Below are 23035 nucleotides of genomic sequence, written 5' to 3' on the forward strand. Positions count from 1 at the left end.
ATCTTTGCGTCAGAATATTTTCTATTAGTGTCACCAATTTGAACTGCATTGTCTATGATATCGAAATATGAGCGAATCTGATGAATATGCTCTGCTGGAGTAAATTCGTTTAGCTGTTCGTTCTGCATGTATTTACTTCAGATAAAAATATCTATTTACTTCATTATTCTCACTCTTCTTCTTGGCATTCGTGGTGGAAGTTGTTTCTTGACATTTTCAATGAACTGTACATTCTCTTTTGTCTCAACTTCTTTCACTGGCGGGTCAGGGTTCTTTGACTCGGTTTGTTTTTCAATGAAATTCACGAACTTTGCAATAAGCTCTTGGTTCGTTATTGAAAGTACATCTGGCTTCTTTTCTTCTGGTTCTTTTGGTGGCTCAGTTTGAACAGAAGGTTTTATATGGGCTTCGTGGACTTCACCCTTGCCATGCACCTTAATGTTGTCGCTTTCTGCATTCGCTAATGGAACCTTTCTTTTTCTTACATATATTTTACCATCTTTACTCTGACTTACGTAATAGAAAGGATGTTGTATTCCTCTGGCGTCATTTAATATAATAGACTCTCGTTCTGATTTTGACAAGCTCATTTTACATCGGTTAAAGTTTTAATTTTGTTTTTTATCTGCAGTCAAATGACTCAGACAAGTCCTACGGACAAGACCCAAGGGGTCATAGATGTTGAAGCATTGAAGAAAGAAATTCGCGAGCAAATTTTATCCGAACTGAAGGAACAAAAACAAGAACAAAAGCCAGAGAGACCAAAGAGAAAACTTAGTGAAAAACAACTAGCTGCATTAGCTGCTGGAAGACAGAAGAACCCACGTTTGCTGCGAAGAAAGCTAGAGAAGAAGCTGAAGCAAAAGCTAAAGAAGCTGAAGTGAAGAAAGAGTAAATGGTTTATTTTTATTGGAACTAAATGTATAGACAAATACCTTTATCTGTTGCGTTCAGTAGTGAAAACCCTGACGTCAAAATAAAGGGGAACAGAGTAACGTTTAAGTTTCCAACAGACTGGATTGTGAACATAAATGAAGAGAAGTACATTGGCATAACATCTATGTATATAACACGTGCATTTAGGAAAGTTGACTTTATACTTCAAGTCGAGATAGAAAATGACGAACAGTCTTTAAGCGCCCAAAACATTCACATATACAAATACTTTAAAGACGATACAACATTGTTGCAATGTATGATTTCATTTAATGAAATGTTCGAGAAAAAGTTTAACATTGAAGTACAAACTTTACAGCCTTTACGTGAGTTTCTTGCACAACTGAAAGAAGAAGGTAGTCAGCCACAACTTATAGACTTTCATTATGAATTTAATGAAAATGAAGATGGAACACATGACTGTCAGTTTGTTGTATTCTCACCATTCAATGAAGTAGCTAAAGAGAAAGAAAATCCATTACGTATAAGATTTCAAATCTCTGAACCAAGTGATGATTTCAAGAATGTTTTCAATTATGATGCAATGCTTCCGAGGAAAAATGAATTTTCAAAGATTGTAACACCTGGCATTTGGGATAGAAAGCAAGCTATATTATATTCAAACTTAAGTAAGGGAGCTGAAAATGAGTTCATTGGTCATACAAGAACTACACCACTTCCTAACCCTAAATACTATAAATTAACTGGCTTCAATCGTGAGTTTTGGATAGACATGTTCTCCACTCATGACCATAACTGCCCAGTGTTCTTACCTCCAGACCATAAGGACTGTCTCTACATTGAAGCACAACTCTTAAACTCTACCATCGCAGTATTGTAAATGACCACATGGGCTTCGCCCTTGCCGCTAGCGGCTTATTTTTATCATGAATGACCTCATTGCTGACAAAAATAAATGACCTCATTGCTGACCTCATTCATGACCTCATTGCTGACAAAAATAAATGACCTCAGAACTTCAACTTACGAATAAAGCTTGTTTTAGTCGTTATTGAGAAGTTAAACTTCTCTTCAAAGCAAGGTTGACATGACTTACATAAGTCAAATCCAATCTCTTGACCGTCATAAAGTGCTTTATAAAGTTTCATGACACTGAACTCAGAGTCTTTGTCAAATTTTCCTTGCGGAACCATTAAACCTTTATCTTCATTGTAATAGCATTGTATAGCTTCAGGAAACATTTCATTAGCGGTTAAAGCAATAACATCTTGCTTCACGCCTTTCATTCTGCAGTGAAATGCAACTTCATTTAAATCGTTAGTGAGTAAGTCTATGTAAGTCTTCTTTCCACAAAATATTGACTTGTATGCTAAACTTTGTTTTCCAGGTGTTATTTCTGCGAAGTCACTATGAAACTGACCAAGGTTTTTACCAATAAGTTCTCTACCATATCTCTTCTTAAATTCATGAGCTAAACGTGGTATGTCTTCATTGTAAATGTGCATCGAATCTGTATCCTGATAAAATGCTTTTAATCCTAAGTCTTCAATCGTGCAAAACACTTCATTCATAATACGTTTTGACATAGACAGAATGTTAACACCAAGTGGACAGAAGTTAAAGTGTCTGCAAATGCTTTTCGTTAGCTTGAAAATAGTTTTATCTGAACCATCCAAACCTTCGAACTTCACTATATGGTTGTAGTTTCTGATGGCATATCTTATAGCATCTTTGTCATCTACTATGGTTATTTTTGACTCAATAGGAGATAGAATAGTTTTGCCATAAATACTGTTCAGAATGAGCTTTATATTTTCTTGCAAAGGATTTCCTTCTTTCTTATACTTTAACCTTAACTCAAACAACTTCTTTACTTCATCTCTTATTCTAATATCTCTGTTTCCATCGTAATAGTATCCTTGCAACACTTCACATTTGACACCTTGATATTTTATAAGGTCTTGTAATGTTATATGGTCAACATACATTAAACAGCAAGTGTTTGAACTTCTGGGAACGTTAAGTTCTGGATTTAGTTCAGGGTCACAAACTATTAAAGGAAAGTGTCTATGTATTCCAATCTCTGTTATCTTAATGAGAACAAAGAAGCCAGACATAAACTTTTCACCAATGGGTTCCTTTTGGTCGTCATCGAATAAATGTCTCATGAGATACTCTGTGCTTAACATCTCATCCTTCAATACTTTTGGAATTCCTTCTAAAGTATAAAGTCTTGCTATAGCTGATGGATATAATGAAACAGCGTCGAAGTCAGCAATGAGTTTCTTTTTGCTCTTTTGTTTAATGTTATCTGACAACATACATCTTCCACCTTGAATGCATCTCGAAATAAATTCTCTTGGTTTATTTGAGAGGTCATAAAGATTTCCATTCGGGAAGTACACTCTGTTCTCAAACAATTTGTTAGCAATAGAACAAATACTAACGTAGTCATAAACGTTTAAATCAAACTCTTTCAATAAGTCATTGCGGAACTTTACAAAACCTTCTCTTAAAATTCTTACATCTTGTTTGCAGTAAAACGTGCTATATTTTTCTAAGTCGAAGTGGTTTTCATCTATTCTGCAACCTTTGATGGAATCTATGTTCTTCATGAACGTTTCATCCAAAACTTACATGCTTCATAAATGACACCAGTTCTGTTGTCATTTGCTAACAAAACACTGCTGTAGTAGTTATATGGAAATACTTCTTTCGGTCCTGTTTGTAAGTTAAACATAGCAGGAAATAGTTTAAGCTTCTTATTTATAACACTGTAAGAGTCTTTTATAATAATTGCCCTTCCTTTATATAAGCCAGTTATTTGCATTGTTCGTGAACCTTTAATGATGGGAGTTCCTTTCACTTCTGTCATGTGTCTTAAGATGAAGTTTATGTCATAGCTGAGGTTATGGAAATATATTAAACTCTTGTCAGGAAGTCGCTCCAAAAATTCTGTTGCACAGTTTTGACCCCATATGCTTTCACTCACCGAACCATCTTCACTGTCATAACATATGTTAAAAGCTTTATGAAAGCCATCGGTACTGCACTCAAAGTCAGCAAAGAAAACATGCTCAGGAATGAACTTGCACTTATTTTTATTTACTTCTTTTGACTCTGCTTTCTTCTTCAGTTGTACACAATACTTTGGAGCATATGTCAAATCTTTAAATGGTGCAAGGTTCTGTTTATATAAGTCAGTCGTATATGTGAAAAGTTCTCCATAAGAAATAGGTTCGAAATATTTGCACTCCCACAATGTTTTCATAACATCCCATAGCGGTGTAGTTCTATCCATGCGAACAATGTATTTATCATCTCTCATTGTATATATTTTCATCTGTTTTTCAATGTTCATTCCACCACACTCCTTCAAGATTTCTATATAGTTGCGAATGAAATATGTTGTCATTGGTAATCTTTCGTTTAGCATGTAGTGGTCTTCAACAAGAAGTAAGTCAATAGTTCGAACAGTTTTACATTCTTTTGGTATGTATCTCTTTATTTCATTATGTCTTGAGTCATTGAAATAACCAATGGTAACATTAATGCTATACCTGTTGAATCGAAATTTCTTGTACTTTACTTTGAGGAAAGTCTCTAACACGAATGACTTCTCTCATGTGGTCAATAGTTTCTTCATTTACTCCAGCCTGAATGCAAGCATAAACGAAACAATTGTCTCTGTCATAAGTGTTGCAGTTCTTTTGTTCAGTTCATTGAAGATTTGGTAGCGTTCAAGATTTATAGGTAATGTGCAAAGATACTTCCAGAACTGACCGCTTCTCTTCTTATAAAACTTCTTTTCACCAAGGATTTCATTCCAGAAGTCATCTATATCTTGTTTATCTCCTGTTTGTTTAAGTCTGTTCAATAATCTTTTCTGTCTTTCTGTCAGTGTGCTTTCATCTCTATATGGTCGCTTCTTGGTTTCCTTTCTTTACATCTGACATCGTTAAGCCTTCATATTCAGTTAAATCATACATCTTTATTTCAGTAAGATTCTTTATGTTTGTCAAGAAGAAGTCATAGTGCATTTCAACAATACCTGCAGCATTTGCTTCTATCTCTGATATAAAGTTCTCCTTCAAGAGCTGATGTAGTAATGTTCCAATATTATTGAGGTTTAACGTAGAACATTCATACTTTCCACCAAGTTTATAACATACCATCCATCTCTGTTGTGAGTTTATTTTAATCTTCTCTAAGAGTCTCATGAAAACCTTACCGAAATGTTTGTGTAAGTAGTCTCTGTTTGGTTCATCTAAAGCTTCGATGTTAAAGTCAATGAGTCTATTGCCTGACTTCACATTTCTCTTCCTATTCTCTTCATCTTTCTTTAACCATCTCTCACCTTCTTTTGGTTTGTCGTCAATGGAACGAATGACATCGTTAGCTTTGCGAACTTGTTCTATAGCGCTCTTAAACATCTCTCTTCTCTGTTGTTTCAGTGTGTCGTCTCTCTTTCGTGTTTCACCAACGTTTGCATTTGTTATGTCAAACATCTCTTGACGAACATCATGCGAAAGAGCTTTACGAGTATGACCAACGTTTGCATTTGTTATGTCAAACATTTCTCTTCTTACTTCATGAGGTACTGAACGTCTATGATATAAGTCAATAGCAACGTCATTTAAAGGAAATGCTCTTGCATGGACTTCGTCCTCGCCGCGTTGCGGCTTTATGAACTCATGAATTCTATCATAACTTATTGCACCATTATAGTCATTGAGGATGTCAGCGAGTGCTTTTTTGTTTGTTGCGTAATGCTTTGCTACTTCTATGTTAGCTTCTGTAAGAAGTTGTTTTATTTCCGAGTGTTCTAACTTAGACAACTTCCGATACATCTTTAGTAGGAAATAAAAAAATATTTTTTGAAAAAATTAGATTAGATTTTTTAAAGTTATTTTTCAAAATAATTTAATATTTTTATTTTAATGAAACACATGCAAGATTGCAAGTTCTTTTCATACAATGCTCTCGCTAATGCCATCAAGAATGAGTTCAATGGTGCTTCAAAGTTAATGTTATCTTTAACAAGAAGTTTGTGAAAGAATCTAAGTTTGGTCAGTATGTCAGACCATTAGCTATCGTCATTGACCGCAAACGTTATACTTCACAAGAGTTAGCAGTAGTTTTGAAACAAAAGAGTTTCTTCGTGAATGTCAAAGATACTCATTATACTGTTATAAAGAACTCTAATATTGACTTCTTCAGTATTGCTTTAAATCTTTCCGAACAGAAAGAATATAAGAAGGGTGAAACAAATGTGAAATATTATCCTTCATCTCTGAAGACAATAACGAACAAAGATGTTATACAGAAATTCTTACCAAAGGTTGAAGAAGCTTCAATTGACATTGACGAAGGAAGTGAAATGGTTGAAGAAATTGACCCTGAAGTTATTTAAGCAAAAATATATTTTTGAATAACTGAAAGTGTCACCACGTCACCATGTGCTACCAGGTTAATTAACTTCTTTTAAAAATGATGACAACATGACATTTTGACAACAGTCCAGGAAATAAATTTTATCGTTAATGTTTACGTTAATGTTTTTCATTAAATTTTGACAAAGTGCAAATCTTCACTTCGTCAAAAAAAGTTAATGTTTTTCATTGAAATCGGTAAGTTTTCATTCTTCCTCTTTGAAGTTGTCGAAATATTCTGTTATCTTTTCTTTCAGTAATGTTAAGTCTTCTTTAAATGTAAGTATTGTGCAACCTTTGATGTCATAGTGTGTTTGAGGAAGAGTATTTTTGACAATTTCCTTTATTTGCTCATTCGGTGTCATTGAAATCGGTAAGTTTTCACGATAGAACCAGTTTCTGTCAGATTTATATATCTTAGCTAAGTCATAAAAGCTCTTGTTGTTTCTTCTCACTAAATGCAACATAACCATATCTCTATCTTCTTCTTTCTCCAACTCTTCAGCGTAAATCATATACTTATAGCTTTTTTCCTTTCCTTTTGGTACTGAACGTGGTATTCTTTTCTGTATGCTTTTGTCTTTGGATTCAATGACTTCATCTTTTGCTTGAAGTTTCTTTTCCATCTCTCCACGTTCTGCTTTATATAGTTCATCTAACATCATGAAAATATAACAAGCATAACGAGGTGAAGCCCACATTGCTACAGCATTTACTAAAAGTCTATGAACATAATAACCTTTCAAACCAGGAGCCAAATTCTTGCGATTTTCGTACGGAATCTCTTCCCTCGGTTTTCCGAGGGAAGCAATCATATGAGGAAATTCTTCTAAAAGTTCTTTTGCCTGTTGGTTTTCAAACCAATGATATGCTTGCTTTGTAGAAAGAAGAGCATTCAAAATACTTTGCATTTGGTACATGTCATCTTTGACTGAACGAATAAGACGTAACTGTTTGTTATACTGTATGTACTCGTATTCTTCATTTATGGCTTCATGAACGATAGCAATTGTTGTGTTCTCTGATGTTGACATTACTGTCTTTACATACAAAATAAAAAAATAAATAAAAATAAAACTAACTTTATTTTTTCTGAGATAAACACTATTTCTTCACAACATTAAATTTTATCCTGTATGAAATGACTTTAAAAAGATTATTGACTGACTTCGAATACTATCTCATTGACGCACTGACAGACCCTCAAAACTGTGTTGAAAGTTCTTTAAGCTTTAAGATTGAAGGTACGACGCATTTTGTCTTCACTTACGTATTGAAAGAATATGACCGTTATCATAACGAAGTGAATCAAACACTAATAAAATTTGTAGATAAAAAATTGGTTAACAATGAATATTTTAAACGTGAAGACCCAAACACTGCTGGAGATGATGAAGAATACAGACAAGTTATTGAAAAAAATAACGCAAGATTAGATGCAATAGAAAAGAAGTTTAATGAATGTCTTACAAACACGTATGAATATCTTATGCGGTGGGAAGCTAGATGGAAATAAATTTACGTCAAATATGCAATTTATAAAATCTTATGTCGACAGGCTACGTAGCACAGTGGTCTAAGGTGGTGTTATGGAGGGGTCAGGGTCTGTGGTTCGAACCGCGACAGCGCCGTATTTTCTTATTTTCTTTGTTTGTCTTGTTTGTCGTGAATAAAAAGTGTCATAAAAGTGCTCTATCTTCCACGTGAATAAATAAAAAATTTACTTTATTTCTTCTTTATTTCTTTGTTCCCGTGGAAGAAGGGTTTTGCTGTTTTTCTCAGCCGAAATCAATGATTTTTTCATTTTTGGAATCCTTAGCGAATGGGGAATCTTTTCTCTCGTGGAAGCTTTGACCAAAAATATATTTCATTTTCAGCATTATTTTTTTGCATTTTGACACGAAGTGAAGATTTGCACTTCGTCAAAATGTGATGTCATGTTGTCATCATTTTTCAGAGATGTTAATTAACCGAGTGACACCTTCAGTTCTTCAAAATAATTAATTATTGAATAACCTAAAAACATTAACGTAAACATATATTTTTGGTCATGGGCTATGCCCCGCCGCTTTGCGTCTTTATGTTAAAATAAATGGTTCATTTACTCACAATATTTTTGTACAAAACGACCCCAAACTTTTAACTTCTTTTCTGCAGCTTCTAATGCTATCTTAGCGAGTTCATATTCTCTAAATTCTCTCTTTAAATCTTCTTGTTCCCATTGGTCTAGTTCGTATGGAGAATCTCTATAACCATAACATATCTCACGTTCATGTTCTAATTGTTTTTCGCACATTTTTCTAACTTCTTGTTCGAACAAAGGTTTAGCATTCTCTACTGTATCTTCGAGTTCTTCTTCATCTAATTTCTCATGAACTTTCTTGTCTATGGAGTCCATAATTTTTCCAACTGCTATGCAATATTTTGGAGAAGCCCACATTGCTATATAGTTTATAAGTCTTGGGTCTACATACGTTCCTCTAACCTGTTTGATTTCATCAGGAATTCCTGCATGAATTTTGTATAAAAAGCAACCGCCGGAATTCCGACGGTTGCTATATTCTTCACAAAATGCCTTATAATACTCTTCCCAGGACTTATTTTCCAACAACTTTCTAAAGTCTTTCCTAAACTGCTGACACATATTTGTTACATTAATGTAACCATCCTTGTCTCTACGTAAGACTTCAACACCGTTATAAGTGCCTTTTGTGAATGTTTCGCCATTAGATTTGTTAGTGAATGTTTTTGCTTCGACTGACATTACTGTCTTTACATACAAAATAAAAAAATAAATAAAAATAAAACTAACTTTATTTTTTCTATCTTAAGGAAATTCATGAAAATTCGTGAGGGTGAAAAAAGAGGTGAAAAAACGGGTGAGATCTCACCTCTTCACCTAAAATATATTTTTGGTCATGGACTTCGTCCTGCTTTGTCTTTATGTTAAAATAAATGGTACCATTAATGATATCATGACTGTTCTCGTTCATGTCTGATTTACATCTAATGAAAAAGTTTAGAAGAATTTTCTTATTCTTTCTGGCATATTTTTGTCTTTCCAGTACTCCCGCTCTAATGGTCCCAGATGTGTTGGCTTGACTCTCTCAAGTTCTTAGATGGTATAACATCTTCAACACCTCCTTCATATCTTACTTTATAAGTGTCATCGTTTATGTAGTCAAGTATTTCAATAACCACTCCTCGCTTTGCTTCGTCAATGGTTTCAGCAAGTTTGCCATTACTACTTTCAACTAATTTGTGACGAGGTAAAACGCTAGAGTCGTCAGCAGCTTTTATAAGATATCCATTACCTTGCGTAGAGTCTACGATATAATAAGTTTCTACTTAACCTTAAACGTTTCTTTGTCAACGGTTTGTCGTCAAGAACTACACGAACTTTTGTACCAGGAATGAGGGTAAATTGTGTTGAATTTCTGATATTTTGTGTTTGGCTTCGTTTCTTTTGTATATACTTTTCTTCTTGTTGTTGTGTCATTGAATTTGGTGTATGTCCTGTTGTAGAATGTGTTGAGGAATTATATACTTCGAGAAAATGTTTCATTGTTTCTTCGGTAAAGTCTCGCTCTTGATTTAAATCTCTGAGCGTTCTTATGAAGCGTTTAATGATGCCGAGTATGTTATGGTTATGGTCTTCAGTAGTGTAGTGAGTTATGTTATGCTTAATGAGAAAATCTGTGATTTCATTGCTGAGTATGCACTGTCTTGGTCTGATGTTAAAGTACTTGGGCTATGTTCTGCTACAAACTTTTGTAAAACTCTTAACACTTCACGAGTTCCTTTATTCTCATTATATGCATATGCTTTGCGAGTGTTAACATTAATGAAGATGAGGAATGGTTTATGTCCTCCTTTTCTGCTTTGAATGAGAGTGTCAAATTGGTATGCGTCAGGAGTGTTGGAGTAAATTGGTAAAAAGTAGTCGTAAGGGTTTATTTTTGTTTGATGTACAACATTTTTGTTAAAGAACCTTTTCACTTCAGCTCTGTTAGTAAATCCCCAACTCTTTGCAGCTTCATTGAACTTCTTAAATGACCTCCATGGATGTTGTTCGAATACTTCTTTCAAGCTCATTTATGTAAAGTTAAAGATTTAATTCTAGGCTCAAGCGCGTTCAATGAACGCGGTACCATGCGAATATAGTCACAAATGGTGGCATATAATCTGCACCCGAGCCTGTTGGATTTGTTGTGAAAGTGTGTGAATGATTTCCTCCCGGTTCAGTTTGTCGAAAAGTCTTTTTTGCTGCATTGTTATAAGATGGAGATAAAACATCATTGCCAGCTTCATACTCTGAGTTGTATAATGGGTGGTCTCTTAATGAGTGGCTATGGTCGCCAGAAAAGTTTGTAGTTCCCGTATGAGTGTGCGGTGGAAGGTTTGCTTCTTTAATTTTCTTCGAACCCCCTGTTTGCTTTGAAGATTAGCACAGTATAAGAATTTGTCTACAATCTGCTGCCATGTACCAAAACCTAAAACACTTGCTGGATTTGTTGAGTTCATTGACGTATAAATAGAACCAACAGGATATAATGTTTGAAGTATTTCAGTCTTTAATGTTTGAAGCTCTGTTTTGTCTGCTTTCTTGTCTAACATTGATGGTAGTTCATATGCTTCAAAGTTTCTGGCATGATCTTCGATATTCCTACAACTCTTATCTAAATTGTTAAGAGTATCTTTTACGCTTGTACTCGGATTCTCTAAAGGTGCACTTGAACCCAAATCATAGTTCAATATTATGTCGTCTGCTCTAACAGTAGTGAAGGATTTATGTGTATGATTTTTGTCGGCTTTACTATTTAATGTAGCTTGAAGTTCATTTATATCGGAGATATTGTGTTTATGAGATTTCAAAACTTTGTTCGTTGCGTCAAGTTCATCTTTGTCGGCTTTACTTTTAATAGCATCTTCAAAAGTTATTTTTGCCTTAACTCTCAAAGTAAATCTTGGTTCAACTAATACACCGTTAACATTGAAAGTAGAGGCATAAATTTCATCGTTATAACTAAATGCTTCTAGCGCTTTACCTGTGTCATAATGTACAGTACAGCTTATGTCATAACCTTTAGCACGAATGTATTTATATCTTCTTTCATTAACATCTTCCGTCTTCACTTTTTCATCCTGTGTTAAATATCCATGGTAGTCCGTTATAATCTGTTCATCTGAAGTTATATAATGAACATGGTTTTTATCTGCTTTACTATTTAATGTAGCTTGAAGTTCATTTATATCGGAGATATTGTGTTTATGTTCTTTATCTGCTTTTTCGGCTAATTTCTCTTCTATCTCATTTATTTCAAGTTCATGCCTACCACCACCTCCCGAAGAAGTATTTTTCTTCAGCTCTTGAAGAACGTCCACTTCGCCATCTTTGGTGTCAATAATGAGACTTTGAGTTAAAACCTTTCCTGTCTTAATGGATGTTTGTAAAACTTCTTCTTCACCGTGTTCGGGTCATGGTCGTCATCATATCTTGTGAAATCAGAGATGTTGTCATACATTAAGCATATCTGTCTCAAAAGTTCTGCTATTTGAAACTGGAACGAAAGATATACAGACCTTTCATCATCTCCTAAAGTCAAGTCTGCTTTCTTAAGTATTTCTTGAATGTATGCAATGAGAACAGAGTACCTTGGAAAATATTCGAACAATATAGGGTGTCCAAAGGTGTGTTTAGCACAAACCTGAATACTGCGAATAGAAATAAACAAGTTACATATATATAAAGTTTATTTAAATATAATCACCATTGGATTCAATCACGCGTTCGCAGCGATCGATCCAGGCTTGAAAGACACGCTTTAAATCATCATGAGAAAATTGCTCAAATTGCTCTCTTACAAAATTTTCAAGATCATCTGGACTCGCGAATTCGCGTCCTTCAGCTCTCTTTTTTAGCGTGCCGAATAAATAAAAGTCAGAGGGTGCAATATCAGGTGAATAAATTGGGTTTGGAACAACTTTAACATTGTTTCCACCAAGTAATTCATTACCTTATGACTTTTGTGAACTCTTGAATTATCAAAATGAATTGCAAACTTTTGTTTTTGTTGTTTGGATTTCTCAAACTCATCAGAATTGATAATTTGAGTAAGAACATTGTCAATTAGATACTGAGCATTCATCGTATTAGGTTTTTGAAGAATATCAATTGCGATGATGCCATTCACGCCCCAAAAAACCGACAACATCATCATTGGTGTGTTAATTTTTTTCTTCGGGAATGTTTGCGGATTTTCATCCTTCGGGATCCACATGATTTTGGCTTCTGTTGCATATTGAAACCAAGACTCGTCCCCTGTTACTAAAAAGCGAAACTTCTTGGATTGATACGCACCCAATATAGAGAGGAGCTCTTTCGAAGATTGGACTCTAGATTTTTTTTGAACTGAATTAAGGTTGTGCGGAACCCAACGTGTATACGCTAGTTTGTAGTTCAAATAATTGTGCAGATAATAACTGACTGTTGTACGTGGTATCTTTGTCATCTCCTCTATCCTTCTGAGTGATGCTCTTGGGTCTTCATCTAGCGCTTGAAGAATTGCTTTGATTTTTCTTTGATCCGGCGATTTTTTGTCAATTTTTATGATGGGCGCCTTTTTGTTCATGAAGTGATACATCCTAATATGATACGTTACAGTGGAATAGCTAGGAGCATCCATACCGAAGCATTTTACCAATGTCTCGTAGATTTTTTACAGTCTTTGCATTTTTTTGCAAGAGCGAGGATGTTTTCTTTATGATTCATTAAAAAAATGAAAAAAATCCCGCCAAAATTTCCCGCGAAACCGCCTCTTGTCTCAAAATTCATTTTATATCCCGGCATGGCGCCAAAATACAACATTCTCATCATATACATATATTCATATTTTTTATTATATATTTATAATCAGCATATATCTCCTTTAATAGTCTCATATAGAGCGCTGTGCTAAACGCACCTTTGGACACCCTATATTTCATTAGCTGTTGGTTTTGGTGGTTCTTCTGGAGTTTCTGCATCTCTTGACTTCAATGCTCTTGCTCTCAAAGACCTAAATGTTAGAGCACCGGGTTTTACAAAGGACTTTATAAATGCTTTAATAGTTCCTGGTAAGTTATTGTTAGCATTAAGTAAGTTCCTTATGCTTCCATCATGTACGTCCATAGCACTATGTAAAAAATCTATACTTTTCTTGTAGTCAGCAATAGACTGACTGTGATTTTTTAAAGATTTGTCAATACCTTTAAGCCAATCTTCATGCATGTCTGATACTGAGCCAAGAATATCATTTGCTTCCTTTAGTGTATTTTGTGCTTCTCGTAAAGTATCCAATCCCGTACGTGCATTGTTTGCTATACGTCTTACAGTATCTATTTGACTCCTTGTTTCTTGCATCCAACCAGATAAAGTTTTAATAGTATCCGAACCATTTGAAATGAAGTTCAAAGCATTTTTAACGTCATCTAAAGCTTCTTCACCAAGTACTGCCCATATCTTTCCGATTTGGTATTGAAGAACTCCATATGAAGCAGCTGTTAAACCAGTATTTATAAGGTCCCATATCCATGATTTAGCAGTTTTTCCATCCTTTCCATCCTTTCCATCCAAACCGTTTTCGCCTTGAGGTCCTTGTATTCCTTGTATTCCTTGTATTCCTTGTGGTCCTTGTGGTCCGGTGTCACCCTTCTCTCCTTTCAGTTCATCTTTATGTTCGTTATAATATTCTAATGTCATAAGGTGTACATCATTACTGCTACCAGCAACGCCGAGAATTTGTTTCTCATTCATGACTAAATTCTTTAAGCATTTAATGTTGTCGTCAAATCGAAAGCTCTTTAACAATTCAATGAGAACATTCAGTACTTTCACTAATGAGGCATCTACTGTTGAATTTATATATTGCACCATTCCATCATTTATGATGGGAACCTTGCTTGTTGTAATGAATGGGTCATAAGTGTTAAAAGTATCGAAATCAATGACTTTTTTAGTTTTTCCATCGTCAATGACTAAATCATTGCCTTCAATGGTTAAAGTTGAGTTTTCGTTTACTAGTTCATGTGCTCTTCTTGCTTCATTTGTTTCATACGCATATGCAGCAATAGTCATATTTTAATGAGAATAAAATGTTGTTCTATTTGCAAAGTACAGACCCAAACGAATACGGGACAGTAAAGCTACAAACAAACTTAGGTCTTCAGAATGAAGCGCTTGCTTTCAGAGTTGTTGACTTTAATACTATTGCTTCATTCGTTATAACTGACGAAACAGATTTCATGGAGTTTGAAATAGATGACAAAAGAAGTTTTATAACATTTCCTAACAGAGCAGAGTATAGAATAGATAAAATTGCTGGAGTCATAGATACTCTCATAAATGAAGAAACTATTGACAACATAGATGTCGAACTCTCTTCTGAGGGAACATTGAAGTTCAGTAGCAAGAAAGAGTTCAAGATAACACGAATGAGTCATAGAGTTCAACTTCTTTTAGGAGCATACCATATGCAACTACCTTTGAAAAGTGTTGACAAAACGATTGAGATGAAATCTGTTCCATACGTATGTTGTGGTAATTGTTTGTACATTGAGTCTAAAATAGCTAATGTCACAGGTATTTCAGGAGTTAATAGTAAAGGTTCAGTAGAATATAAATCCTTCTGTTATGCAGTCAATTCAATGTTCATTCCAAATGTTCCTGTCATAGCAACTCATTTAGGTAAATGGGTTCGCATTAGTCCTCATAATTTGAAAGACATGCAATTCAGACTAGTTGACTTTCAAGGCGAGCCTGTAGAACTGAAGGCACCAGTGCGAATGACTGTTGAAGTTGACTTTTTAGAAAATATTAAATGCAACAGCTTACAAGAGAACTCAGAGCTAAAAATATAAAGTATGAATGTTATGTATTAGGTCATGAACTTTGGTTGTTGCTGTTTGATGAAACAAATGAGTTAGTTATGTCAGTCAAGAGAACAGAAAAATATTGTGTTAGTGAAAACTGCACCAAGTCAATAAGATTAGGTTTGCATTATGAAGATGAGTTCGATACTGTTGAAGAAGTTTTGGATAGATATTACAAATTGCTTTAATTTACTAAAACATATTTCAAGCAAAGTTTATATTCTGTTGAAAGTTTTGTATACTCGTTCGAATATTTATACTTAAACTCAACTCCTGTAGTTCCTGGTGTTTCAATGATGCGGATGTTACCTATTTTCATGAATAGTGGAGTTTGACCACAGCATTCGATTTCAGGGTCGAGATAGTCAATGACACATTGTTTCCCTGTTATTCGTGAGATAACATTTTCAAGGTCCTCCTTTGTTAGAATTATTTGGTTCTTGCTTATAAGATTTGTCAAAAGCTTCTTATCGTCTTTGAGTAAAATTGTTTGGTATAACTGAAGAAGGTAATGGTCTACGTTATCTGAAGGATTTGTTTGAACATTTGTGTAAGGGTTGTCGTTGGCTTCTCTTGAAAGAATTTGGTCCAGTGGTGGATACTCTAACTTAACATCTGATGTAGCGTTAGCGTTTGAAGCTGAGTTTAAATTCACGGATTTCAGTTCTGGTTCTTTTTCTTTCAAACACTCTGAACTATAGTTCTTTATGACAATATTGTTTGTCGTTCGTGAGTCAACATTTGATGTTGGTTCAATTGGAACATTAACGGCACCAGCTAAGATGGATTTGCTTCTCATTTCATATAGAATAAAAACCTTTTATATGTATGAAATGAACAATATACTCGACAAGGGTTTGAATGTAAAGCTAACGAATGAAAATATTGTTGAATTCACTGAGACAGGAGCTGTGTATAAAGATGTAGAACTACTGAACAAAAAGAGCTAAGGGAAGAAGCAGGAACATGAACAAAGGGTGGAAGCCTATAAAAATTTATGTCAATGATGGCTCAGGAGGTTCAAACATAAAGTATGCAGAAAGTTATAGAGTTTATGCTCTCAAAGGTGAAAAGCCTTCATTTAAGAACAGCTATTCTAACGCATATCCTCAAAAGCTAACGGATGGGGAAGTGGATGATATGAATGACAGCAAAAATATTAACAGAAATGGCGACAGAGATGCATGGAATTTGTTTACCATCAGTCAATTGAAGGTTAAACTTTAAAACAATGTTGGTCGTTCCCATGGAATATTTTTGACTTTAATGGTATTAGTCATGATATGAATCTCAAGGTATGAACGAGGAGAGATGAGAGACTTATATGCTTCCCAAATTTCTTCAAAAGGTAATGTTATACCTGACTGTTTCCAAATGAGTTCAATATCATAACGTGAGAAACCTTGAAAGATAACGAAGTCAGTTATGAGACGTTTTATGTTTAAAGCTAAAAACCTCCATGTTTGCATAAGTATTGCTACAGTTAAGTGGTAATGTCTGACTTTAGTTATGATGTTAGCTAATGGTGAGTGGCTTTGACACTAAACCTTTTCCGGCGAAGTCGTCACAAACGAGCAGAGTGTTTGAAGGATACTTTTTGAAGGGGTATTTTGAAAGTTTTGATAGAATGTAGTTTGTCAGTCGTTTCATATCGTAAACTCCTGAGTACTGACGTAAGTGGTGTTTGTCAATAATTCTTTCCATCTCTTCTGAAGTCTTTTGCATTCCTGACTGTATAAATTCAACGATGGCATAATATTTCTCTTACGTCGAATGTAACGTTGAAGAAATTCAATGAGTTCGCTGTCTGGAACTTTAACGACAGAGGCTTGAACTTTGACATGAATGTTTTCGCTGTTGATCCATAGAGTCTGAAGTTGCTGATATAATGATTTGGTCATAATATGAGTCATTTCCTAAACGTTCTGTTATGAGTATATGACGAATGAGGTTAAATGTCTTACCTGACCCATCTTTCCACAATAGAAATAAACACCATTTGAACAGAACTCATATCTTTGCTGAAAGGAAGAATGAGAGAAGAGTTAAGTTTGTCTGTAGTTTCATTCATGTCTTCATCTACGTCATGTATTAAATGCTTCATTTTATCTCCATTAAAAATGCAAGTCAGAAATATTCAGAACATAGCACCGAGTCTAACTGACAAGAGTATAAAGATATACTATGAACACGTTATGATGAAACCTACCAAAATTCAAGAAAGTCAGTATACTTATGAATATCCAAGACACTGGGTAGAGTATGTAGGAGGTGAGAAAGCTATTGAAATAAGACAAGTTAGAAGTATTCCAGCAGGAAGGACAATATTATTGAAGAACTTTAATGTTTTGAGATATAATGATGAAACAAAGAAGCAAGATAGTTTCCCTGTTGCTGTGTATGTGAACTTAGATACAGGAGATGACATGAAAGTTTTTAACACAAAGCTTCAAACGGTAGTGAAAGAACAACTGACTGCGGAAGGACATCCATTACCTTCAGAAGTTACCATAGCATATAATTTTGAAACAAATGCAATAGATTTTAAAGTCGTCTCTGCAAAGAAGTCAGGATTTACATTTAATGAAGCAGATGTATATTCGAATGAAAACTTCAAAGCTATTGCATGGTTAGATAATGACGATTGCTTTAAGAAAATATTTAAATTCAGTGACTCAAAGATGTCAATAGATGACCTTCGTGGAATGTTACCATCGACGTTTACAGTAGAAGGTTCAGCAGGATTGCTTACAAGATTGTCAATTGGTGGTTTGGTCTCGTGAGAACATTGTTATAAAATCCAGTATAAGTGAATTTGCTGAAGAATCTATATTATGTCTTTCAAACTACATGTATTCGCCACCGAAGCATTATAGTATAACAAACTTTGTCAGTAAGTTTAACATAAGACTTGTCGAACCTTCTTCAATGAAAGATGTTGTGCTACCTAAAGATGGAAAGGATGGACTCATTATTGAGATGATTTTAATTGCATACTATTAAATGAGCTTGTTCTTGAAGGTCATTCATGATGAAATAACTGTTGTAGAAGATGTTAGCAATTGTTCAGACATTTTGAAGCGAATAGATGATAAGAAAGAAGTTAGATAGACCGCAAAGCGGTGAGGGCGAAGCCCGTGAGAACGCTTATGTTTCATTGACTTTCTCCAGTAACGAGAACTTTTATGAGATAATATTGAAGAGAGATGATTTTAATATGGTGTAAATGGTAGCTTGGGCAGCTTTAGGCGCAATGGGAACAAAAGCATTAGCATTTGGAGCAAAAGCACTTGGAGCTTATGACGCAGTAAATAAAATGAGTGGAGGAAGGGTTTCGAAGACATTAGATGCAAATAAAGGAAGATTGGAGGCTGGGTTGCAAAGAAGTTAAGATTAAATAAAATAGGGCTCATAAATAAAGCATCCAATTTGGTTGCGACTGAGTCAGAAAATGCTTTAGGAAAGGACGATGAGTTTGCAAAACACGCAAAAGACTTTAATGACCAGATGAAAGGTGAAACAATGCATTTAAATAGAGTCGATGGAACTAAAGAAAATGTTTCTTCTCCACCAGCGGTTTATCATATGGACCTATGGAATGTATGGAAACCCTTATGAACGACCATTTGACCCATTGACTGGTGGAAGTAATTGGTATCATTACGGACGAAGAAGAAAGACAGTCAAGTTGGAGACAGACGTGAAGAAAGCAACTAAAAAGAAACCAAGGAAGAGAGTTATAAAGCAATGAATTCAACAGGGTGAAAAAACAGGTGAAAAAAGAGGTGAGATCTCACCACTTCACCTAAATTTATTTTTGTGCTATGTTTTCATACGTGTGAGGGTGGTGATATCATTTATTTTTTATTTTATTTTTTAAAATTATTTTTATTTTATTTGGATGTAATGACAGAACAAAAGCAACTCATACAAATCAAAACATATAACAAACATACATTTAAACATTTATTCTTCCTTCCTGAGCATAACATGTTCTTTCAAATACATCCGAGACCAGTTGACTTTTCATTGACTGTTTATAAAGATAGAAATAGTTATATCATTAAACCATACGATGACGAAGGTAAGTTATGTAAATTGTACGTTAAGAAGTTAGAGAAAGTTTATGGCTTCAAGTATGACTACAATAGGGTTAACACTGATGATGAAGATATTGAGGAAAATTTATGAGAACATTAGTGAAGTTGTTAGTGAGAACGATAGTGAGGTGAAATTGTTGGCGGCTTTGTAAATATTTAAGGTTAAGTTAGTTTTTGCGTTCATGTTGTAAAATATACGTTAACGGTTTTGTAAAGTGTCAAATTCACAAGTATTGGGTAAGGTGGAACGCAGTGCCACCATACCCAAGACTTGTATACTAACTAAATTAACATAATAGTTGTCTTTCTTTCTAAATAGTGCCCAAATACTTTTAACATTAATAGGCGTATAAGCTGCTGTAAATGTTGCACTTGAACTATCTGTATTCTTTGAGAATGAACCGTCCATAGGAATCCAATCCATAACTTTAACAGGAAAACATAAAGCCTCGTTTGTATAATGTTCTACAAGTTCTGTATAAATGTTAGGGTCTAAAGAGAATGACTTTGGATGAATGAAACATTCATTAAAATCCATCTTTGTTCGAAATAGTTGCTGGGTTACAGTTGTAATAGTAACTGTTCCACTAGCTTCTACTGCCTTCGTTATCATAGTGAATGGTTCATTCCATGGAACAAATTTATTTGTCGGTGGATTTGAATCTGAAGCAAATGCAACTTTAAGAGTTGGATTGAAAGCAATGATATCATTTACAGATATAGATGTGCATTGTAAGGCGTCGCTACTGAACTTTACTTTAAGCTGAATGTTTCCTGCAAAAGCTGGAATAAATCGAATAGCTTCTAATGGAAGGAATCTTCTAACAGGAATTCTTAAACGAAACTTAAAATCAAATGATTTTCCTGCTGTAATTGGACCACTAACAATTTGTCCTGTTCTGCATGTTCCCGAATGACTCCATACATCTTCATGTCGAGTCTTTGAGAAAACATCTACTTTCTTTATTTGTTCGGTAGTTTGTGAGTTTGAAGTTATATATGCTTCTTCTCTTGCGTTGTCTTGAGAATATACGATACGACCATTTGCAAGGATTTGATATCCAGCAACTGCATAGAAAGCGTCATCGAAACCAATCCAAAATCCTGGTGGGTTTGTTTTATTGGAACCTGAACCAATTTCTTTATCTACAATAAATTGACCTTCCATTTTATACGTAATGAATGTATTGTAAAGGTCCAACATATTTTCACCAGGAGGTGAGAGATTGAATGTTACCCATGTGTTATCTTTAGTAGTTCCAAGTTGTGATGGAATCTTTGCGTCAGAATATTTTCTATTAGTGTCACCAATTTGAACTGCATTGTCTATGATATCGAAATATGAGCGAATCTGATGAATATGCTCTGCTGGAGTAAATTCGTTTAACTGTTCGTTCTGCATGTCTTTACTTCAGATAAAAATATCTATTTACTTCATTATTCTCACTCTTCTTCTTGGCATTCGTGGTGGAAGTTGTTTCTTGACATTTTCAATGAACTGTACATTCTCTTTTGTCTCAACTTCTTTCACTGGCGGGTCAGGATTCTTTGACTCGGTTTGTTTTTCAATGAAATTCACGAACTTTGCAATAAGCTCTTGGTTCGTTATTGAAAGTACATCTGGCTTCTTTTCTTCTTGTTCTTTTGGTGGCTCAGTTTGAACAGAAGGTTTTATATGGGCTTCGTGGACTTCACCCTTGCCATGCACCTTAATACTGTCGCTTTCTGCATTCGCTAATGGAACCTTTCTTTTTCTTACGTATATTTTACCATCTTTACACTGACTTACGTAATAGAAAGGATGTTGTATTCCTCTTGCATCATTTAATATAATAGACTCTCGCTCTGATTTTGACAAGCTCATTTTACATCGGTTAAAGTTTTAATTTTGTTTTTTATCTGCAGTCAAATGACTCAGACAAGCCCTACGGACAAGACCCAAGGGGTCATAGATGTTGAAGCATTGAAGAAAGAAATTCGTGAGCAAATTTTATCCGAACTGAAGGAACAAAAACAAGAACAAAAGCCAGAGAGACCAAAGAGAAAACTTAGTGAAAAACAACTTGCTGCATTAGCTGCTGGAAGACAAAAGAACCCAAGACTACTGGCGAAAAAAGCTAGAGAAGAAGCTGAAGCAAAAGCTAAAGAAGCTGAAGCAAAAGCTAAAGAAGCTGAAGCAAAGAAAGAGTAAATGGTTTATTTTTATCCGAATTAAATGTATAGACAAATACCTTTATCTGTTGCGTTCAGTAGTGAAAACCCTGACGTCAAAATAAAGGGGAACAGAGTAACGTTTAAGTTTCCAACAGACTGGATTGTGAACATAAATGAAGAGAAGTACATTGGCATAACAAATATGTATATAACACGTGCTTTCAGAAAGGTTGACTTTATACTTCAAGTCGAGATAGAAAATGACGAACAGTCTTTAAGCGCCCAAAACATTCACATATACAAATACTTTAAAGACGATACAACATTGTTGCAATGTATGATTTCATTTAATGAGATGTTCGAGAAAAAGTTCAACATTGAAGTACAAACTTTACAGCCTTTACGTGAGTTTCTTGCACAACTGAAAGAAGAAGGTAGTCGGCCACAACTTATAGACTTTCATTATGAATTTAATGAAAATGAAGATGGAACTCATGACTGTCAGTTTGTTATATATTCACCATTCAATGAAGTAGCTAAAAAGAAAGAAAATCCATTACGTATAAGATTTCAAATCTCTGAACCAAGTGATGATTTCAAGAATGTTTTCAATTATGATGCAATGCTTCCGAGGAAAAATGAATTTTCCGAAATTAGATTTCCAGGTATTTGGATAGAAAGCAAGCTATATTATATTCAAACTTAAGTAAGGGAGTTGAAAATGAGTTCATTGGTCATACAAGAACTTCACCACTTCCTAACCCTAAATACTATAAATTAACTGGCTTCAATCGTGAGTTTTGGATAGACATGTTCTCCACTCATGACCATAAAGCACCAGTGTTCTTACCTCCAGACCATAAGGACTGTCTCTACATTGAAGCACAACTCTTAAACTCTACCATCGCAGTATTGTAAAATCTACGCTAGTTTTATTTTTATCACGAATGACCTCATTCATGACAAAAATAAATGACCTCATTCATGACCTCATTCATGACCTCATTGCTGACAAAAATAAATGACCTCATTCATGACCTCATTGCTGACAAAAATAAATGACCTCAGAACTTCAACTTACGAATAATCAAATGAGTCAGGGATTAGATATTGAAGCCATCAAAAAAGAAATTCGTGAGCAGATATTAACAGAACTAAAGACACCAAAAGCCGAAGAAAAACCAGAAAAACCAAAAAGGAAATTAAGTGAAAAGCAGTTAGCCGCATTAGCTGCAGGAAGAGAGAAGAACCCGCGAATGAAAGCAAAAAGAGAACGTGAGGCTAAAGAAAAGGCGGAAAAGGAAAAGGCTGAATCCGTTGAGAAGAAAGAATAAATGATATATTTTTGTTTGTAATAAATGTATAGACAAGTACTGTTAACAGTTGCTTTCAGTTCTGAAGACGAAAATGTTAAAATAAATGGAAATAGAATTACCTTTAAACTACCTATTGACTGGTCTGTTAATATAAACGAAAAATATATTGGTTTATCAAGTATGTATATAACACGAGGATTTAGAAAGGTTGAATTTGAGCTCGAAG

The 23035-nt window shown here is 34.6% G+C and overlaps 13 protein-coding genes and 6 pseudogenes across 19 annotated transcripts, besides 3 other annotated features; 6 read left to right on the forward strand and 13 right to left on the reverse strand.

Moving 5' to 3' along the window:
* Positions 1-19623: part of a mobile genetic element that runs on past the window's edge.
* Positions 1-23035: part of a mobile genetic element that runs on past both edges of the window.
* TVAGG3_0988270 (uncharacterized protein) lies at positions 156-590 on the reverse strand (the record flags this gene model as incomplete). Its single annotated transcript, XM_051254088.1, has 1 exon — positions 156-590. One exon carries the CDS (start codon positions 588-590, stop codon positions 156-158), a length of 435 nt encoding a protein of 144 aa, XP_051079662.1.
* TVAGG3_0988280 (uncharacterized protein) lies at positions 920-1777 on the forward strand (the record flags this gene model as incomplete). Its single annotated transcript, XM_001292878.1, has 1 exon — positions 920-1777. The coding sequence occupies one exon, from the start codon at positions 920-922 to the stop codon at positions 1775-1777; it is 858 nt and encodes a 285-aa protein (XP_001292879.1).
* TVAGG3_0988290 (organellar and viral DNA polymerase type B) lies at positions 1908-2468 on the reverse strand (the record flags this gene model as incomplete). The annotated part of the gene is made up of 1 exon (XM_001282408.2): positions 1908-2468. The coding sequence occupies one exon, from the start codon at positions 2466-2468 to the stop codon at positions 1908-1910; it is 561 nt and encodes a 186-aa protein (XP_001282409.2).
* Positions 3341-4312, reverse strand: TVAGG3_0988300 (annotated as a pseudogene). Its single transcript has one exon. A coding segment is annotated over exon 1 (972 nt).
* On the reverse strand, positions 4885-5747 carry TVAGG3_0988310 (organellar and viral DNA polymerase type B; the record flags this gene model as incomplete). The annotated part of the gene is made up of 1 exon (XM_051254089.1): positions 4885-5747. A coding segment is annotated over one exon (863 nt), but the record flags the coding sequence as incomplete, so codon positions are not given.
* On the reverse strand, positions 6536-7363 carry TVAGG3_0988320 (KilA, N-terminal/APSES-type HTH, DNA-binding family; the record flags this gene model as incomplete). The annotated part of the gene is made up of 1 exon (XM_051254090.1): positions 6536-7363. One exon carries the CDS (start codon positions 7361-7363, stop codon positions 6536-6538), a length of 828 nt encoding a protein of 275 aa, XP_051079664.1.
* Positions 7471-7845, forward strand: TVAGG3_0988330 (uncharacterized protein; the record flags this gene model as incomplete). Its single annotated transcript, XM_051254091.1, has 1 exon — positions 7471-7845. The coding sequence occupies one exon, from the start codon at positions 7471-7473 to the stop codon at positions 7843-7845; it is 375 nt and encodes a 124-aa protein (XP_051079665.1).
* On the reverse strand, positions 8431-9093 carry TVAGG3_0988340 (uncharacterized protein; the record flags this gene model as incomplete). The annotated part of the gene is made up of 1 exon (XM_051254092.1): positions 8431-9093. The coding sequence occupies one exon, from the start codon at positions 9091-9093 to the stop codon at positions 8431-8433; it is 663 nt and encodes a 220-aa protein (XP_051079666.1).
* TVAGG3_0988350 lies at positions 9575-10424 on the reverse strand (annotated as a pseudogene). Its single transcript has one exon. A coding segment is annotated over exon 1 (850 nt).
* Positions 10465-11459, reverse strand: TVAGG3_0988360 (annotated as a pseudogene). The gene has a single exon. A coding segment is annotated over exon 1 (995 nt).
* Positions 12007-13308: a mobile genetic element.
* Positions 12087-13212, reverse strand: TVAGG3_0988380 (annotated as a pseudogene). Its single transcript has one exon. A coding segment is annotated over exon 1 (1126 nt).
* TVAGG3_0988390 (organellar and viral DNA polymerase type B) lies at positions 13421-14445 on the reverse strand (the record flags this gene model as incomplete). The annotated part of the gene is made up of 1 exon (XM_051254093.1): positions 13421-14445. A coding segment is annotated over one exon (1025 nt), but the record flags the coding sequence as incomplete, so codon positions are not given.
* On the reverse strand, positions 15424-16038 carry TVAGG3_0988400 (uncharacterized protein; the record flags this gene model as incomplete). Its single annotated transcript, XM_051254094.1, has 1 exon — positions 15424-16038. One exon carries the CDS (start codon positions 16036-16038, stop codon positions 15424-15426), a length of 615 nt encoding a protein of 204 aa, XP_051079668.1.
* Positions 17309-18132, forward strand: TVAGG3_0988410 (annotated as a pseudogene). The gene has a single exon. A coding segment is annotated over exon 1 (824 nt).
* TVAGG3_0988420 (uncharacterized protein) lies at positions 19539-20153 on the reverse strand (the record flags this gene model as incomplete). The annotated part of the gene is made up of 1 exon (XM_051254095.1): positions 19539-20153. A coding segment is annotated over one exon (615 nt), but the record flags the coding sequence as incomplete, so codon positions are not given.
* Positions 20769-21203, reverse strand: TVAGG3_0988430 (uncharacterized protein; the record flags this gene model as incomplete). Its single annotated transcript, XM_051254096.1, has 1 exon — positions 20769-21203. The coding sequence occupies one exon, from the start codon at positions 21201-21203 to the stop codon at positions 20769-20771; it is 435 nt and encodes a 144-aa protein (XP_051079670.1).
* TVAGG3_0988440 (uncharacterized protein) lies at positions 21249-21530 on the forward strand (the record flags this gene model as incomplete). The annotated part of the gene is made up of 1 exon (XM_051254097.1): positions 21249-21530. One exon carries the CDS (start codon positions 21249-21251, stop codon positions 21528-21530), a length of 282 nt encoding a protein of 93 aa, XP_051079671.1.
* On the forward strand, positions 21849-22411 carry TVAGG3_0988450 (annotated as a pseudogene). The gene has a single exon. A coding segment is annotated over exon 1 (563 nt).
* TVAGG3_0988460 (uncharacterized protein) lies at positions 22585-22827 on the forward strand (the record flags this gene model as incomplete). The annotated part of the gene is made up of 1 exon (XM_001291582.1): positions 22585-22827. The coding sequence occupies one exon, from the start codon at positions 22585-22587 to the stop codon at positions 22825-22827; it is 243 nt and encodes an 80-aa protein (XP_001291583.1).

The sequence above is a fragment of the Trichomonas vaginalis genome, chromosome I (assembly GCF_026262505.1).
Source record: "Trichomonas vaginalis G3 chromosome I, whole genome shotgun sequence".
NCBI lineage: Eukaryota > Parabasalia > Trichomonadida > Trichomonadidae > Trichomonas > Trichomonas vaginalis.